Source organism: Puntigrus tetrazona, chromosome 25 (assembly GCF_018831695.1).
Source record: "Puntigrus tetrazona isolate hp1 chromosome 25, ASM1883169v1, whole genome shotgun sequence".
NCBI lineage: Eukaryota > Metazoa > Chordata > Actinopteri > Cypriniformes > Cyprinidae > Puntigrus > Puntigrus tetrazona.
The window spans coordinates 10,316,902-10,336,054 of record NC_056723.1 but is presented as its reverse complement, the minus strand read 5'-3'; the positions used below and the strand labels follow the sequence as shown (position 1 = coordinate 10,336,054).

The following is a 19,153-nucleotide window of genomic DNA, read 5'->3' as shown; positions in this document are numbered from 1 at the left end:
TTAAACTGACTAAAAGTAGGGAATTTGCAACATGCATTTTCATTTAAAACTCTTCTTTTCATTTATAGCTCAAATTTCGACAGATATACCCAGCATCCTATGATGCCAAATAGATTTACACTGAAAGCTGGATAATATTAAAATTATCAGTTGGTAGCTGCGGGCTACTAATTCTCAATTATGTGCACATATCAAACACACAGCTGAATAACTTTTAATGTCACTGAATTCTCATTAACGATAGTAGTTTGTGTAGCTGTCAGGAGATGTGTTTTTAAAGCAAATGTACTGACTCTAACCCTTAATACTAAAATAAACAGCTCAGCTGACAAGTCAAGAAAAGCCTTAAGACAGACTCTTTGGTGACAGTGTTAATTACATATTTTAAAAGAGTGATAATTTAATAAGGTGTTAAAACAAGTCTCATTCTCGAAGCCATGATGAAATCTTGTGCTGTAAACTACCACCCAGAGCCATTAATGTTAATCTTTACCAAGCAAAGTAGAGACGGAGTGGATACATCTTACGAAAAAATCTCTCTAGAGTTTCTGAATTTTTTTTTACTGTAATGGTTCATTAAAATAGCATTATATTCAGCTTTATATTTATAGTATAGTATGGTCATCTGCACAAAAACGTTTCTTCTGCCTTCGATTGGATGCACATGAATTAAAGATCTACATGCTTAAAGCTTGGCTTTTCTTGCCTTTAACAATTAAATCCAATTTAACACGAAATGGGCCGAGTGCAAGGGTTTAAAAGAGATGGGTACTGCTCATGCACACAAGTCTGTGTTTTTATGTATTTATCAAAAGGTCCTTTGTACAGTACGTTTTTCTATTATTATCTTTCTATTATTAAAGTAAATGGGGACAAAACTCTGGAAACACATATACACACACACGCTTTTCATACATTTCCTAGAGAAATATTTGAAATCAAATTCCATACTTCTCCGAACCCTACATTTACATCCATTCATTCATTCGTAATGTTTTTTTGAAGGGTGAACTACACCTTAAATGAAAAGGGCATGAAAGCATCAATCAGATCACTCACAGATTTCAACAAGCTCCTCGTAAAATTCTTTATTCATAAACTTGATGCAAGTTTACAAATATACTGTACATGGTCAAAATTCTCTTGTAATGGAAAAACCTAACCAAAAAAAACCCCCAGAAAGCATGCCAACAGTGTGAGCTTCAAGAACCATTCCATGAGATGGCACCAGAGACGAGTTCTGTTATTGGTTACGGTGAGGTTCACGTTCGGTGTGAAAAAACAAAAAAAAACAAACAAGTCATTACTCTCCGGACAAGGAAACAGAAGAAAGACTCATCAGTTACAGAAAGCTTGGTCAATTCGGACAAGCCCAGGTCAAGATGTACTTCTTGAGATGAATAAACCTCCGAGGAAACACCATTCAGAGAGGTCTGCTTTTTCAAATCTCGCCAATGAAAACCCAAGACCAAGCACATCTCTGAAACAAGACAGCAGCAATAACTTGCAAAGCAGACACTTGAGTTATTCAAGACATTCCTGCTGCAGTGGCTCTCTTGAATTACATTTACATTTGACTGGAGTAAAAGATTACATTTGCATCTATGTTAAAGATATACATATCCAAGAGCCTGCCTGTTATGGGATGAAGTTCAAACTCAGGACTGATCCAAGAGGCACAATCACAACATTCTGTGCAAATACTAAACCCAAATGTCCCAAAATATTTACAACTGAAAGTTGAAGTCGGAGGGGTGAGAAAAAACAACAACAACGATGTAACATGTTACGTTTGAAAAATCCAATACATTTTTATAGCCAGAGTTATCCAATCACCATTGGCCTTTAACACTTCTTACGATGAAACCAAGCCCCATCGTAAAATACTAAATAGCGACCATGGGAAGCTTTTATAATCCTTTTCTTTGAGTTCGGGAACTACAGAAGTTTCTTAAAGTGGATAGGTAGAGCAAACGGACCAAAAAAGGTCTCCAAACAGAATGGATTTTCCTGAGTTTTCAATGAAAAATGCTAGACGCCTTCACATGCACGAGTCTTCCGAAAGCCACTTTTTGTAATACACTGCAAAACAAGACAAAAAAAAAGGGGAGGTATGGTGTATTTTGACAACCTCTTTCATCAAGAACATTGAAGCATTAGCCATTCTTAAGACTTTACACTGGACGTTAAGATCCAAGAGGTAAAATAAACAACGCCTTGAGTATTGTGAGAATTGTCCATCAGGCATGGAAAGAAACAGTGCTCTTTTAGTGTTGTGCTATGACAAAAGTATTATTTGCGCTCTTTTTATCCATCAATGCTCGCAAAAAGAAACTGACAGCAATCGCTAAGTTTAAGTACTGCTGATCATGAGGTCCATTAGTAATGTAAACCTCAAATGTCTCAATCTGTAACAGTTGTTTTTTAATGGAGCAGAAATTATGAAAATGACAATTAAGGGTGGGAACAAAAACAACAACAACAACAACAAAAAAAAAGTTATGTTCATATCACTTATATAAATACAATTTTTAAGATATTACCCCCGTTATTTTGAGAAACATCAACCTTTTCCCCCCATTTCGAGTCCCCAAGTCCTCGTGTGAAAACAACTTGGATAATTCCCCCACTTCACATAAACACCACATTTAAGACGCCTCAAATCCATTTACAAGTATACAAGTGGAGCTCTGTTCAACTATGGAGCCACGGCAAGTTCCGCTTCGCTTTTTCAAAGCCAAAGCTCGCATTTGTCCATTATTGGTCAGATCAGCCACATGCTAAAAGCGAGCGTAAGGAAACTGAGTGGAATTCATCCTTAGTTGGGAAAAACAAGGTTTGGGGCTAGAGTCGTATAAGCGCCCCTTCTTCTCGTCCTCGCTGTTATCATTAACATAAGGGTTGCTTAGGAAGCTTACGCATACAACTGTGGCAAGTAACGATTCTTTGACGACATCGGCATTAAATGTACCAGTACATGTTAACTCAGAATGCATGAGGGGAAAAAAAAGTCTCTATAGATACAAGAGCAGTGGCACATTGTCTTCACATTGTCTCTAGTTGCATCCATATCCTGTTTTAAGTTCAGTAAACCAAGTCCATGGCCATAAGAACGTCCTTTAAAAGCAGACAGAGAGGATCAGATCCAGCATCTTCATTGAGCATCTCCATCTATGTAATAATCCTGAACAGAGCCATGCTCCAGTAAAAGTGAGGAAGCAACAAAAAGAAGAGAAAGAGAAAAAAACCCATCTTTCTCTGATCACGCCATTTCGAAACGCCATGTTAGATGCCTTATTAGTACCAAGGCTCTGAATGTCCCATCAGTATAGAAGACAATAGGTGAGAAAGAGAAAGAGCATGAGAAACAGACAGAAATCCAGACATCAGGGGATCTGGTCAAAGAGTCCAGCCTTGCAGAAGATAAAGGACGATGCAAATTTCTGAGCATTCCAGACAGCGAGAGGGCAAACGTTTCCCCGATGGCTTCCACTTACACGAGGGGGCATCATACTCAAGCTGATAAGGTGAAAACATTAGTAAAATAAAGCAAAGGTTTGACCAGACATCCCATGTTTGCAGTGTGCAAGCAGATCAATGCTCTTCCTAGCCATCTTCTTTAGGAGGTGTGTACCAGCCTGGAGGAAAAACATGAGGAAAACAAAACCTTCTGAGAACAGTTCAAAGTGCATAAATTCTGCATCTCGTTTTACAGTTTCTCCACCTACCATTCTTTTCATGAATCTGAACCAATGATTTATATGACTGTTGTGCTCTGGCAAGATTGTATTGATTCTGCACAAACCAAAAGAGAAAGGGTCAACGTTTCTGCAGGCAAATATTTTTCGGTTTTTGATCATGAGGTCGAACAAACCTTATTTGCTCCGAACTGCACTCTGGCTTTCCCTTTGACTAAGGTGGCGTTGATTTGCATGATGACTGACTCTATTGAGTAGGCACTGCTCCAGCCCTATGAGATCAAATTTATTAATTTTTTTTAGGATTTCTCTAATTATATGTGCGAATCTTAGTAAAATTCAATGAGAATTTAAACCTGTTTTGTAAGTAGCTCCATACACAAGGCTCCTCCTCCAAGAACATAGCTAGAGAAGAATAATAATAAAACAAATTAAGACAGAACAAATGACCATTTATAGTCAGATTATGAAAGTGTATATTTGTATTAGTCATATTACAAACTAATCATTTTTCTGTGATTTATTTTATAATGGTCTTCCTCAAATACATGCAGAATGCCAGAAGTAATTAATCTACTTTTTGCTAACGGAGAAATGTTAGCCTGACTTATTTACTAGGGAAAATTTCTCATGCTCACCCTCCAGACAGGACAGGAGACACAACCCGTACAAAGGGAGGATCAAAAGGAAAGTTATCCTGCCATCAGGAAGCAAGAAAAAAAAAAAAACAGTTGCATAAGCTCTTCTTTCAATCAAATTATCTTCAATGAGTATTTTTGTATAACAAAGAACACAGACTAACTTTATAAGAGAAATTGAGCAGAATGTAGTCCATGCCTTCTTTTTCCTTCAAAACCTGCAAGTCGCTGTGTAATGGACTGTCTGGGTCAACCCTTAAAAAACAAAAACAAAAAACATGAGAATGATTGTAGTGATTTAAACACTAAAACTTATCAGCCGACTTGGTATTTCATACGTTATGCAACCATACTTACGTTCTTAACTTGACATGCCACTCATACAGGCTATCATTGACTAACTCCACTGAATAGATACCTGGAACAGACAGAATGGGAAACAAACAGATCAGACAGATTTGTAACAGACCTGGAACACGATGCAACTAATGGAAACTAAGATATGTGTTCCACAACAGTTTTAGGCATCACATGCGCAATCCAGACATAAAAGATTTCCAACAAATATCCAACAAAATCAGGCCAACCGAAGTTCACAGAGTTAAAAACCAAAGCTGTTAAATGCCTTCAAACTACCATTGGTTCATGGTGACTGTCTAAAGCCTTATTTATATGTTGTTCTTTTATACTACTCTTTGAAATGGTAAGAGGCGAAACCATCACTAATCAGCGTGAGAAGCAGCAATTTGCCGGTATAAGTCTTGCATCTTTGGAAGCAGAGCAACGCTCAAAGTTACAAAAGACATGCAGTGGACACCGCCAAGGAAGATTGGGCCTTACAAACACATCTTTCTCTGGATTGTTTCATCTGTTTGGTCAGTTGAAGTCAAATGCAAGTAAAAAACGATTGTAACTGTCATTAAGGATGCTTTACTTGATTTGATTGACTGGTCCGAACTACAGTACGATTGCTCCGGCCTTACCCTGATGGACTGCGTTCGTGTCTTATTTGGGTCAGAACCCGTGGTTTGGTTGCGTCGTTAATCCAGCAGCCGTTTACCGTGTTGATTAATCACGACAACACGGGAGAAGGCGGCAAAATGCATATCATTGGCACTTATGTCTTTCTTACGAATATAATGAAAATGCTCTAAAGAATGCTGAAGTCGAACATAAATGAGACATACAGCTCACTGCTTGCAGTGTGTCAGGAAAGTGAGTGAAATACGTTATCATCAAATAGTGAGTCGTTAGTAGCGGTTCACTGCCACGATTTGGTACGATTTCGTTCACATCAGCACCGAATCATACCAGAGTTCACATGAACAGTCCCCAGACCATCCCTTTTTTAAGCGGACTCAGGTACAGTTTGTGGGTTCACACAGGAGGTCAGAAGGTCATCCAAATGAACAAAACTCTTAACATCAATCAAATCTGGATGCACACCAAAAGCACTAGCATGAAAACAACCGAAAAGTGACAAAACATTCCTGTAAAAGTGTTTTTTTGTTTGTTTTTTTTCTTTTCTGACAGGCTGTATTGGACAGGCAGCAGCAACCTATGTAGGCAGTGTTTGGAACTGAAAAAAAAAAATCAATGCTGTAATTAAACAAAAATTACCTGTCTTATAACTCTGTGATCTATAGATCTCCCTGAGTTCCTTCATGAGGCGGTCAGAGGCCTGAACTGATCCGGACACCGCACCCTACAAGACCAGCAATGAAGCATTTTAGGGAACATATACAGCATTGCAAGGAACAATCTTTTAAAATGTGCTTTATTGCATTGTATCACACATCACTATACTGCATTAATAAAAACCAATATTGCTCCACCCAACCCCAAAGTTGTATAAAAAGGTACCTTACCGAATGGACACTTACGTTCAAGTGGTCCTGCCTCTGGTTCTTGCGGATTTTCTCCAGAATGGCCAGATTCTCTTTCTCGATGCCATCGTCCTCAGACTTTTTGCCATCGACCGGTTCCTCCTCTTTCATGTCATAGTGGTCTAGATCTTCAATATCCTGCTGCCACAGCAACAAACAAAAGAAAGTGTTAGGTATCAACTAGTCTTCTCATCAGAACTTGAATCACAAGGAATCCATCGCATGCCCTAAAGTTTAACACCTCTGCCATTTCCTCTTCCTCCTCTTCTTCTGATGTAACTTCATCTGTTGTCCCATGCTGGAAAGAACAAGGACAAAAAAAAAAACTTGCAGCTTACACCGGGAACAGGAAGAGAAAGGAGTGTAATAAGATTATGTAGGTCTGTGCTGATTTGGGCTACCTTCTTGTCTTGACTGATGGGTCCAGCAGGAAGTGGCTGATCCAGCATCTCCACATCAGGATGCTGGGGCAGGTTATAGAGTCGGCATAAATCACAGATCAGCCTTTTCAGCTGCTGTAGAAGCTGCATAAGAGGGAAAGGTGGTAACAAATGGTAAGTAACAAACACTGGCAAATGCTATAAAACACGATTACTCAAATATCATACGTTGGGTCCCATATAAAACACAGAGTGTGCTCTGAAATAAAGCTTCATCCCGACCATGGATTTGGGTTCTCTTTGGATTAGGGATGCAAGATTATGCCACATATTTGGAACAATGTCAAATAAGACATTCCTTGACAAAAGAAAAATAATCTATTTTATGCCATTAATAATAAAAGATGATTAAAAGTCACGCAATGTACAAAGTAAAACAAATAACATTTCCTTTCAAAATGTATATACAGTTGTACATTAAAAATTTGTAGCATTGTTATGCTATCATTTAGATGCATCTCAAATCAAAATGGTGCAGCAAATAAAAATATGCAAGTTTAATTTTTTTATTAAATTAAAGGATATGGACAATGTGAACAATTGCTAATTATTTCCCTTGATATTGTAATCAAAATGATAACAAAATTACTAAATGGTACACACTGCTATTCAAAAGTTTGGGCTTCGTAAGATTGTTTTTTTTGTTAAATATTACAATTTAAAATAACTTTTCCAATATTTTATACTTTAACTTATTTCTATGAAGCACAGCTGCATTTTCAGCATCATTACTCAATGTCACAAGATCCTTCAGGAAATACTCTCATATGTCGAATTTCTGCTCATGAAACGTTTTCTATTGCTGTTATAATCGATGACAAAAACAACTGTGCTGCTTCAGATGAACAGAGTGCATTTAATACAGATTCTTTGAAGCAATGCAAAAGTTTTTACTGTGACGATCAATTTAATACACATTTGCTGAATACAAGCGCTAACATTTTTCACTAAAAATATCTTACTGACCCTAAACATTTAAACTTGTGTACATTAAAATATTACTTTTGTGCTTTATTTTGATGACCACATCTCATAGTTTCAGAGAGACTTAACACATCCTTACCAAAGTATTGCCTTTTCTGACATCCTCTAGTCGTTCAAGGACTTCAGTCAGACTTGGGTCATCTGAATCAACGAACCATATTGGTGGGGTTGAAGGATAAGACTCCTATGAAAATATCAAGACTACAATGTCAGCATCTTCAGAACTGTATCAAAACCCTTTGTCCTTCTACAAGGTTACTAAAGTCTGAGCGGATTCATTCAGCCGCTTGCACGGTAAGCAGCCACGTTACCATCTGCCAAACTAATAAATCAAACTCTGCAGGTTCTCCCTCCTAATGAAAACCCAGAAGAGACCATTGCAGATCTGTGAGGTGCTGTTTATTTCAGAGAAGTGCGTGACGGAGCTGATGAGGTTCCATGTAAAATCATGTGAACATTATGTTCCCATCCACTAGTTAGAAATCTCCTCCCATCACCGAGTCTCCCGTCAAGGGACAACCTAAATGATGGCGATGCGATTTGCGTCTGCTTGTCAGGACCACATAGTGACCTTACAGCACCTAAAACATCACGACAGGAGCTCAGCAAACTAGCTGGCCTCAATAACAACAAAACATCAGCCAGCTGAACTGCAGTGGCGTCGTTTTGCAGTGCGCTTTCACAGACACTCTCCGCCTTCTTCATAATGTAGTACAGTTTATATACATTTCGCAAACACGCACATTTGTCCATCAAAAGCGGCAATTGCTCGAATGCGAAGTTCGAAAATGTGCTAAAATTGCTAACACGCGTTACCATAGCATCTACAAATCACGCCAGCAGTTGCTTTGTAACAAATCGCGACGGGTTTAACTGAATTTACAGTTGTGTCGTTTTAAATCTACGCATTTCTTAAGAGGCCTCGCAAAATGAAGAACTTCGGCAAACCAGCTAATCGCAGCTAAATTAGCTAGCCAGCATAGAAACTAGACGTTTATAACCCCAAAATGTTTTGTTACGACGTATTTATTCCAAAATGGCATCTCAAAGTCGGCTTGGCAAGACCAAAAAACATATTTCGTCCGAAGCGTCGTTTAGCTAGCTGAAGTCTCCGCTTAGCTAAATTAGCACACAAAGCTAATTACCTGCCAACTAACTTAACTGCAAAATCCCACCGACGCGGAATAAAACAACCCCTTTCTGCTTCATTTAAACTTATTTTTGATGCGACCCAGCGAACCTGAATATTATCTGGCGAGTTTGTTTAGCTAATAAAGTTAAAGCGACAGCAAACGCAGTTAACTTTGTTAGCTAATCAAGCAGCAGGCTAAACGTAGCTCGCACTAGCGGTGCATACTTGTTAAGCTGCGATTCTGACACCTATTTTAGGATATAATCGATCTTGATCGGCGTATGTGGTTTATTCGCAACATGATGGCTTTATTCGAATCAAAAGGGGTTGTGGGTGGTGTTTCACTCGGCCTTGTCTTGTTCGTCTGTAAGCTACACACGACTGATGAATCTTACCGTGATGTTGCAGTGAATAATCAGCAGCTTCTCTCCCGTCACGTTGAACTGGCAGCTCAGTTCGTCGGGCTTCCAGTCGATTATTCTGAATCGCTCATGGTTTGGGTCAAAAATTGACTCCAGGAACTTTAATTCGGCCTTCAGCCCCGACACCGACATCTTCCACTCATCTCATCAGCAGCCAGGCCGCGGGGGGAAGGGACGCGCAGACTACCGCGAGCGCGCAGCTGATCCGGGGAGAGAGAGAGAGCGTGCGTGCGCGAGTGCGTGCGTGCGTGCGCGCAGCGGAGGCTGGAGGAAAGAGAAACAACAAAGAGGGGGTGGAGGGCGAGAGAGAGAGAGAGAGATAGCAGCACTGAAAGCAGGGGAGAGACGAGAAAACAACGCCCGCCAAAAAACAATGTGCGAGGGGCCGGGAGTGATCAGTATCTACATGGCATGCTGTTGGTTTTGCTTCATAGATGCGTGTCATCTTTTTTCCCGTCGATCATCATTAATAATAATAATTATTATTATTATTATTGGGAAGAGATAATACATGGGATGCTGCTGGGTTTTTTTTCGTACTCACATGAGTGTCTTTTTTTCATGGACAGCCAACGTAAACAACAACAATTCCTCTCTTCTTCTTTTAATTATTATCATGATCATCAATATTAAATTAATAATAATAATAATGTTAGTAGCTATAGCAACACATTAATATCTTTATTATATAAATATCTGTAATATTTTTTTTTTTGAAAAAATAAATGACTTTAATACGTGTTAATAATAATGGCTAACAATTATAGTGGATTAAAAATCTGTACTTTAAACATCTTTTTTTTTCAAGATAATCGATTACAAATAATTTCCGTAGAATCAGTATGGTCATTCCCTTCTGCTAGCATATAACATATAAATAATTCAACAACAACAACAAAAAAATATTAATATTATTAAAGGGTTTCTCACAGAGACAGGTCGGTTTTGCGTGCACTTCTTCAAACGTGAAATTCACCAGAACAATCCACGTTGTTTTGTTTTGTGCTTCTCGGCGATGTGCAACGTTTGGTAAGAAAGCGATAAAAACGCGTGAGAAAAACAGTCACTGATGCACAATGTTGTAACTCTGGCATTTTTGTAGGAAATTCCCATTCAAATCCGCGCTTGTGTCCGAAAAGCTCGTCTGCTGTTGCTGTTTGCCTCCATCTAGCGGCAAATGCAGTTTCTACAGAGCTCTACAAATTACGCAGTTTCTGCATGAGCTTTATTACAAGCGACTGTACACAACTTTAATCGGGCGATATCGGCCGGGCTGGTCATGTTCCTGGATCAACGGTCCAATCAACCAATCAGAACTGAGGGATAACTTTTCATCCGTTTCAGGTTAATGATTGGGTTTAAATGCTTCAGTGTCCATAGAGAGTGCTGTTAGGGACATTCTCTTGAATTGCCATTATGGTTGAGAAAGAGAGAGAGAGAGAGAGAGAGAGAGAGAGAGAGAGAGAGAGAATGATTTATGGATACATGGATGAGCTTTGGAAGCTGCTTTTTTTCACTTTAGCGGGGTTTTAGTGGGCGGGAGCAATTCCTCCATTTAAATGCCCGTTTGATATTCAAAGTGCTGCATACTCTGACAGCAAGTCGTTCACAGCAACAAAGCAAGTTAGTACAGGAACCCCGACGCGTGTCAAAACTGACCGAACATGAAACATCTTCTTCTTCTGCTCCTCATCCTCCAGAACCACAAAATCCACATGGACGGGATCGAGAGGAGCCAGGATTGTGGCTGGAGTTGTTCTGAGGTTCGTCGGTTGTGTTTTCTTTCATGCAGTCTCTATATAATTTGCAATTAAGAACGTTTTTGTTCGTGGCGTAAAAGATGAATGTCTTTCATTTCCCTTTATAAACTTGATATCACCTCAGAATTGTAAGTAAAACATTGCTGCAGTCATAATCTATTTATCAAACGTTTAACAATAACATGCTGGAATTAGTATATGTAGATTGCCAGGAGTTAAACATTTATCTTGTGAAGGACAGGCAAATGAAATTAAATGAAGTTTGCCTGCTGACAATTGCATTTATTAATATTGTATATTTATATGAGAGCCATTTCCGTGTTATGTTTGAAAAGAGTCATAAAATATGTCATCTGTAACACTGAAACCCAGCCAGTTATGTGACACATAAAAAAAACAAACAAACAAAAAAAACAAAACACTGGTCTCAGTCTTACAGAAGCACACATGCACAAATAACCCACTCTCACTGATCTAGATCATCAAGTATTGATAAAGACCGACAAATCTTTTTTTGTATTTTGTTGAATATTGTAATTAGATATAAGGATACACTAAACTTACATCATATGCCTGCTAGCCTTGTTACATTTGCTCCAACCAGGAACTTCCTAAGGAGTGAGTGGGAAACCCCTTGTTTTACTGTCCTTACAGTACAGTCACATTTCCTGCTAAATGATAAAGCAGTTCATAAATAGGAAAGTAATTTACACTATAATGACTCATCTTAGTGCAGTAATCTTCCTTTTGATCTTTACGAACAGGGTCTGCAGTGTAAACCCAGAGTTTACTGTGAGTATTAATCTACCTATCTGACTGTGTTTATTCATCCAGTAATTTATGGTCCTAACATTTTTTTTTAATATATCTAATAGCTCCACTCTCAGCATTTCACTGCAGGAATCAGCCTGTTAGCAGTGCCGTGTTCAGTGATGTGATGTTATCTAGTGTGCTGGCATGTGAAGAGAAGAAATGTTCACTCCAGCTTAAAATTGCAACGTCGGTGAATGCCACTGGTGCGTGTTCTGGTCATAATGTGTGAATGAAATGCTTTCGATGTGGTATATGTTTCTAATTGATTTCATATTCCTATAAGATACCTTCCATTTTGGGAATGATACTTGTTACGAGCGTTTGCGCTGTGACAACTTACCCCAGTACGTTATCTGCGAGCTGTATCTTTATACCGGGTGCAGTACTCCCGAAAAGCATCAACAACCGCTGCTAGATTGCTTTGTAATTGCTTTGGTGCACCTACTGAGTCATTCCTCTGTCAACGCATTTAAACAAATAATTCAGTAACTCATTGACACAACGTTGACTTCTTTGAGCGTCTACATCTTTCAAAGACCTTTCACAACAATAAGTTATTAATTAAATGCTCTATAATCCGAAAGGTCTAACATTAACTAAACGCAATGCGCTTTAGTAATTACTGCCTTATTGATTTAACCCGAAATGTTAATTGAAGGAGAAACTGCAAAATGACGTCACTGCTTTCCAGGCAATATCCGTGGAGTTTCGGTGTGTGCCGACTTTGCTGGGATGATGGGACATTGCCAGGTTTACACCTTTGGTCATGTCGGCAAGGGAAAAGCCACAGGAAAGCTGGTACATTGCGAAGTCGATGCTTAACTGATGCAAATTTCCACTGAGAATTTTATCAATGACACAAATCTGTCACAGTACCATCGAAACTATGATCTCCGATGCTTGTCGGGTAATTAATACTCTGTTTCTGCTTCTAGGTTGACGTGAGGTTTAAATGTGTTCCTGTTAGACCTGGGCAGCTTGTGTTTGTGACTCTCAAAACCATTCCCAACTACTGCACGGCCATGTGGACACAAAGACACCTTGTTCCGGGTATCAGTGTTGTGTTTATCAGCAGTTAATATATATATGCTTACACACAGTGCGGTCGCATACGATATAAATAACATTAACAGCTATTGCCCTTTTTTTAATGCCAGATTGCAGCCATGAAGGTATCAGAGATGAAATTGCAGAGTGCATCAGTAAGTTTCATTATCATGTCACAATATCGATAGTTAGATAGATAGACGGTATGTAAAGCTTTAACTGTAGCGTTACTGTGTTGTAGCTGGGAAGCTGGCGTACACTGTAGATAAAGACAGAAATACGTTAACAGTGAAAGTGAATGATGCTCCAGAGGACACAGACTACAACCTCAGGCTCTGCCATAAACGTAATATCATCTGTGCTGGGGAAGGAGCTCATAGGAAGGTAAAAACTTTCTCTCGCATTTCCTAGAAGACTTTGCATCGTTTCATTTTGCCCTTGTTATTTGCACGTTTCAGATAAAACCGCAACAACTGCAGAGTAGCATAATGCTTCATTATTCCAAACCATTACCCTGTTTGTGCATTGAGGTATGAAAGCTTCATTTTACGGAAAATTAAGGTTTGAAGATAAAATCTTGACCGGAAGTGTTGTCTTTTATTTCAGGGTTGGCCTGCTAGAGTAGATGCAAGGAGAGTTCAAGCGTGTCCATTCAAAAATAGTAAGTAAAGTTTGCTTTGTTCAAAACAGAGGCCATAATTGTTCATCATAATTTCTCAGGTCAACACTGCAAAAAAATGCTTTGTGAGGTAACCTAGCATTTAACACAACTGGCAACATCTGAGGTAATCTTCAGACCCGCCTCAAAACCTTTCACCAACAGCCAAATTGAGGGGGGAAAAATGTATTGCGTTTGCTTGCATTGTATCGCTTGAATTTTTTTTGTGCTAGTTAGCACTTGTTCGAATTTGTGAAAGGAGCACCTGTTTACTGAAGATGTTTCGAAGAACATTACACCTGGTTTTTCCAGACATAAAACTTTTTTTGGTCAATCTATCCTTTTAAATCACCATTGGAAAAATTAGTAGCATGCCATTTTAAAGCTCAAATTTTACTTTAAAATACTTGCATTGTTCTCTGCAACAGATTTAGAAGAACTGTGGTCTGGGATAACCTATGATGTTAATGAGGAAGAGCTGATATGGGAGCCGCAGTGTCCTGTCAGAGTGTCAGTTTCTCTGTGTCATGCTGATGGACAGAACAGTTGTCTAGACATTGGGAAAGTTTTTCATTCAGATGGACAAAAAGTATGTTCTGTTGCCCTCTAATGCTTTATTTCTTTTTATTACATGTGCAGTGATTGCTGCGGATTGTTATAAATCCTTATATCATATTTTACTGTTTTTACCTCAGGTGATATTCTCTTCCGTGGATCCACACCCAACGCTTTGCACGAAGGTTGAATGTTGTTTTTTTTTGTTGCGTTTTTGCTTTCTTCCAAAAATGAACATTTTGTCATTATTTACTCACCCTCACGATGTCCCAGATGATTTGACTTTTATTCTTCCATGGAACACAAAAGGAGAAATGTGGTAGAATGTCCAAGCTGCTTCATTCCATGCAATGAAAGTGAACAGGGACTGGACACATTACGTAAATGATAAAAAGCACTATAGAAGCACAATAGAAGCAGTACATGTGTACAATATATCCATATTGTTTTATAGCATATTTAGAGGAGTACACGTCCTTTTTCTAAATTGACTAAAATATCCGGGTTTTGCCATTTTTTTACAGTTCTCATACATTATACGTGTATGATTTTGTATTGTTTTGATGATCTTGTCAATAATTACAAGCTAGATTTATTGTGAATTTCAGTGAAAAACAATTTAAAATTATGGTCTGTTCCTTAAAAACGATCAAGTGACTTCTGGTGATTTGAAACGCACCATATGAGTTGTTTAGACATGAAGTCAGTGTTTTATATTTTGGGGGACCTGCTCCTTTAAATGAATGATGTCAGTGACAGAAAATAGCTTGTTGGGTTGGGTTGCAATTCATTGTCATGTCTTTTCTTTTCAGTTTACTACTGAAGTGGGGACATGGATAAAGTGTCCTTTTACCAAAGGAAATTTCTCAGGTATATAAGCACAATTTCGTCCATAGATGCTTATGCTACACACAGCATGATGCCAAATGCCCTTTTTTCCTGATTAGTCTGGACAGCAAAGGTTACGGTAAAAGATGGTCAGCAGTGGGCAGAGATTTCAACATGGGTCAAAGCCAGCTTCTCGATTTCCGTCTGTGAGATGAAACCCTCCTCTCAGTGTGAACGAATCGAGGGAAACAAGCTCCAGAACCATTCTTTGGTAAGGAATCTGCCTGTAGGATCAGGTATAGTAACTTCAGAACAAATGAACCTGATGTCATACGTATGTTTTTTTACATAGTTTTCTCGGCTCCTCATATACTCCTATTTATCTCAGTAAACCATGCCTTAAGGCCTCCGCCGAAGGCAATTCTCTTGTCAAAGTAAAACTTTTCACCCGGTTTGTACCTGATGACATGAGAGAAAAGGGTCTGTTCTGAGGAAAACCCAAAGCACAGAAGCGGTCTTGTTTAAGCTTGTTTGATGTCATGCCAGGTCTCATTTGTTTTCCAGGACAAAATGAAGCGCGCAGTTTTCAACTTGTCTAAAAGGGCGTGCGAAGTGTGCATCTGCATCCAGGTATGGCAACAAGGAAAAGCGACAGTAACAGTGCTGTTAAGTCTTGTTAGATTTTTATCAGTGATAATTATTGATTTGGATGGTCTTGTGTCTTCGCGTTTCGAAGGTCCAGAGGGTAGATGTGCACTTTTCAGTCCCTGTACTGCAATGCAACTTGCAGTGTTGTAAGTACATATGTAATAAGATCAGTGTTGCAAAAGCTCAAGCCGTCCTAGTTGTATATGGCATTCTTCTATCAAACAAATACAAACAGATCTAGCTCTTCCAAGCTTTGTCATGGCGGTAAATGATGGCCAAGATTTAGTAGCCCCAAAACCTTTCCGGAAAGAGCCGTGTGGAAGCAAATTGATGCATTTGTGTAAAAATAATGGAGGATTTCAAAATATATGACAAAACCACGATTTTCTTTGCTGTAAATAAAACTTTGCTTTTCTCTCACTAAAGCTTACGCAATGTATACATCCCATGTCATCTGCTGGAACACCACTTTAAGTAAGAAGTGGTTAGCGATTGTGGTTTATAAAGTTTTAAATAAAGACATGTTTCTTATACAAATGCAACGATATGCTTCAGAAGGCCTTTATTAACCTTCCAGGGCAACTTGGAGTACATTTTTTAATCTTGACTACCATTAACTGCCATTAAAAATCAATTATAAATTTTTTAATGACTCCAGTTGTATTTGTCTAAAAGAAGAAAGTCAGATATATACCTAGGATGACTTGAGGGTGAGTAATGTTTTTACATTTTCATTTTTGTGTGAACTATCCCTTTAAGCTGTGCCCATAACAATGCATTGAAAATGTAGCAGTGTAATTTTTCTTTCTAAAAAATGTTAAAAATACCAGTGTAGCGTTTTGTAGTTTAGCTTCTTTAACTACATTTGTGGAAAATTCAGTGGAACAAATACTTGAAATGCAGTGTTTTGAGAACAGCTAACTAATGTCAAGCTAATTAAAATTTAGTTAGTTATGCCTTGTGCGATAGGTTTTCCTTTTAGTTGCATTGTATTGCATCGTTTCACAATGCAAGCTATGAAAGATATGCGTTTTGTTGTTCGTTCGCACAGCAAATTGGTGCCGCGACCCGGAAAGAAGTCAGGACATCGAGAAGATTTTATTGCCTGCTGTCATTTTTCTGATGCTGATCATGGCAGCTGTCTTGTTTGGTAGAATCAAAATAAAAGGTAAACTGGCAGCGGTTTGACACACCTTGAGATTAAAGAGATTATGTAAGTCCAATTTATCATCCTCTTTCAATTGAAGAGTAAGAGTAATAATTAAAAGAATATTATAGATGGAAGTCTTACAAACAGTAGTCTTTAACGCAAGTCAAGTAATAGTAGACATACCAGTTCCAAACCTGCATATAAGCTTTAGAATTGAATTGGGTGTGGATGTTTTGTAGGGAAAAAAAAAAGATTAAAAGCTCTGATATACAAGTTGTTAGACTTCATTTGCAACTGGCATCTTTTTTCCTGGAAAATATCTGGTGGTTGTTTTGATTTTGATTTGTTTCTCGTTTCTTAGATGGGGATGAAAAGAGAACAGCGTGGACGAAACTCACATGTCTGAGGATGGTATGTAAACCAGTACAAAATAATAGGTGCTACGATTACAATCGGTGGTGCTCGTGATGTTTCTAACGTGATCAGACACACATACACACTATTTAATGTACACACAGTATGCATTCCTTTTACTTTGTATATATGTAAAGCTAGTTTGATTACCTTTATATGTATATGTAGGCATATATCAGTGTATATCAGTAGGCATATTTTAAGTATTTAGTATTAAGTATTTTATCCAGGTATATTATTAACTCGCTAAAACAACACCTTAGCGACCTACCGCAATGATTTGACAACCATCCAAAACATCCAGCATCAAATCAATAAGTTTTGCATGGACGCACACATGACACACTTTTACATAGATCTAGTTACAGATTTAACATCTCTAGATATTAATAGGTGCATTGTGGTTATTTTAACAAATTATGTGTTATGTTCCTCTTAACAGAATCAGTGACGCATGCCTTCAGGATGCAAGAGGATGTAGATTATAGGTCAGTTCTTAATAAAGAACGGACGTCAAATCTTTTTTTTACTGTGAGACCGAAGCTTAGCATAATAATATGTCTTGTCTGATGAAAGTCGTAACGTCTGAAAAATGTATCTAAATACATTGTTGTTGTTTTTTCATGCATGATGTGCAATGACGTGCAATATATCAATGCCCACAGAATTTTAAGCATTTGTATATAAAACTTTTGTATGCGATTTCAATATAAGACTGAATTTATGTGGCATAGTTTCCTGCTTTGCCTAAGCAAATTGTTTTTTTTTCTTCACCAATGAATTAATACGTTTGTGCAGCAGAGGGCGGTGTTGCTAACAAATGAATGCCTGTCAGCCGAGTGAACGAGTTTTTGCTTCTCATGTTGATATTTCTCTCACGTCAGGATTGAAACTAGGTCACAAATGGGTGGTCAGCTTATAGACACTTGTGTAACCCCAACGTGTTGGTTCACTGCCATAGAAACGTATGCAGCTGCACATGTCCCTGGGTCGCCTGTGCCTGTTGTCATGATATTCGATGACACACTTTTTTTCTCCGATTCCGAGGATGCAGAGATACTGTATGACATTCCTGGACGATGCGGCTCTGCCGATGGGAGGGGCCGGGGCGAAATCGGCTCCGGGGTTTGCTGATGAAAACATTCCTGAAGGATAGAGTAAAGCCCAAACAATAGAGCTCAATCATAGATACAGGACAAATACAGTTTGGGGAGATTCCACCATCGTCCATCTCAGTCTTTGATTTTTTTTATTATTGTGTTTCATGTATATCTGATTTGTTTTGTATTTTTTAAATCATGCTTAAGAGTTCACAGGGTGCACTTGAAAATAAAAGGGATTTTGCAGTAGCATTTTTGGCTCCTCAGATAACCTTTCAGTTAACGATTCTTAAAATCAAAGTGTGAAGTAATATCAGTGATCTTTTGTGAAAAGGACAGGTCCCATTAGAGTTAAAGGTTCTTCGTGGAACCGCTGGTGCCGATAAAGAAACGTTATTTTTAAGAGCGCGTAGCCGGCGCTAGGCAGTTTTTGATTTCGGCAAACACTGTAAAACATACCCATGTGAAAACTGTTGGCCTCGATGACCTCACCGCTGCCTCCAGACTCCACCTGCTGTCTGCGAGTCTTCAGCTGGGAGCGAAGCGTTCCCCTTTGATACTTTCCATACGCTACCTTTTCTGTACCTCCCTGACAGAATGTTCGACTGGTTGCGCTTTGCCTCTGAAACGTGTTTGGGATAAAGGGGATAAAGCGCTGAAAAAAAAGAAAGAGAGACAAAAGCATTTGCTGAGTTGTCGTATGTTTAGCTACTTCCACTTAGCTGCCAGTGACTGCATGTGACCTTTTGTGGCTGGGGTCAATAGCCACGAGCCCTGTCCTCTAACCTTTTGGACTGGTCAGTTTTATTATCATGGACTCATACCATCTGTTACTGTTTGAGCCTATAAACCCCAATATAGAGAGTATAATGCCGTGATTACTTCATCGGTAGTATTTATGAAATTGCATACTGTCTGAATAGCAGGTTCTACATCTGAGGAGCTTTAAAAAGTATATTTTATATCATTTGAATGTGTGT

At 38.6% G+C, this 19,153-nt stretch overlaps 2 protein-coding genes across 7 annotated transcripts; one reads left to right on the top strand and one right to left on the bottom strand.

The window, feature by feature from the left end:
* Nucleotides 1–1,073: 1,073 nt before the first annotated feature.
* On the bottom strand, nt 1,074–10,273 carry ube2q2 (ubiquitin-conjugating enzyme E2Q family member 2). 5 transcript variants are annotated; one of them, XM_043227982.1, is made up of 14 exons: nt 10,131–10,273; nt 9,174–9,464; nt 7,726–7,830; nt 6,624–6,746; nt 6,464–6,520; nt 6,205–6,363; nt 5,957–6,041; nt 4,694–4,754; nt 4,501–4,591; nt 4,337–4,395; nt 4,055–4,103; nt 3,875–3,970; nt 3,729–3,795; nt 1,074–3,638 (listed from the first exon to the last, which is right to left on the bottom strand). In XM_043227982.1, the coding sequence occupies exons 2-14, from the start codon at nt 9,330–9,332 to the stop codon at nt 3,607–3,609; spliced, it is 1,143 nt and encodes a 380-aa protein (XP_043083917.1). In that variant the 5' UTR covers nt 9,333–9,464; nt 10,131–10,273; the 3' UTR covers nt 1,074–3,606. The 5 variants fall into 5 exon arrangements, with proteins under 5 accessions (XP_043083917.1, XP_043083920.1, XP_043083919.1 ...); XM_043227985.1 differs by having other exon boundaries at nt 6,220–6,360; nt 9,174–10,236; XM_043227984.1 differs by having other exon boundaries at nt 6,220–6,363; nt 9,174–10,235.
* Nucleotides 10,274–10,733: 460 nt separating this feature from the next.
* On the top strand, nt 10,734–18,425 carry il17rel (interleukin 17 receptor E-like). 2 transcript variants are annotated; one of them, XM_043227334.1, is made up of 19 exons: nt 10,734–10,963; nt 11,725–11,752; nt 11,836–11,976; nt 12,465–12,571; nt 12,709–12,823; nt 12,931–12,975; nt 13,062–13,204; nt 13,279–13,350; nt 13,427–13,481; nt 13,907–14,067; nt 14,174–14,218; nt 14,846–14,903; nt 14,981–15,132; nt 15,426–15,491; nt 15,598–15,655; nt 16,561–16,677; nt 17,021–17,070; nt 17,516–17,561; nt 17,958–18,425. In XM_043227334.1, the coding sequence occupies exons 1-18, from the start codon at nt 10,865–10,867 to the stop codon at nt 17,522–17,524; spliced, it is 1,521 nt and encodes a 506-aa protein (XP_043083269.1). In that variant the 5' UTR covers nt 10,734–10,864; the 3' UTR covers nt 17,525–17,561; nt 17,958–18,425. The 2 variants fall into 2 exon arrangements, with proteins under 2 accessions (XP_043083269.1, XP_043083268.1); XM_043227333.1 differs by having other exon boundaries at nt 10,735–10,963; nt 17,516–18,425.
* The last annotated feature ends 728 nt before the right edge of the window (nt 18,426–19,153 follow it).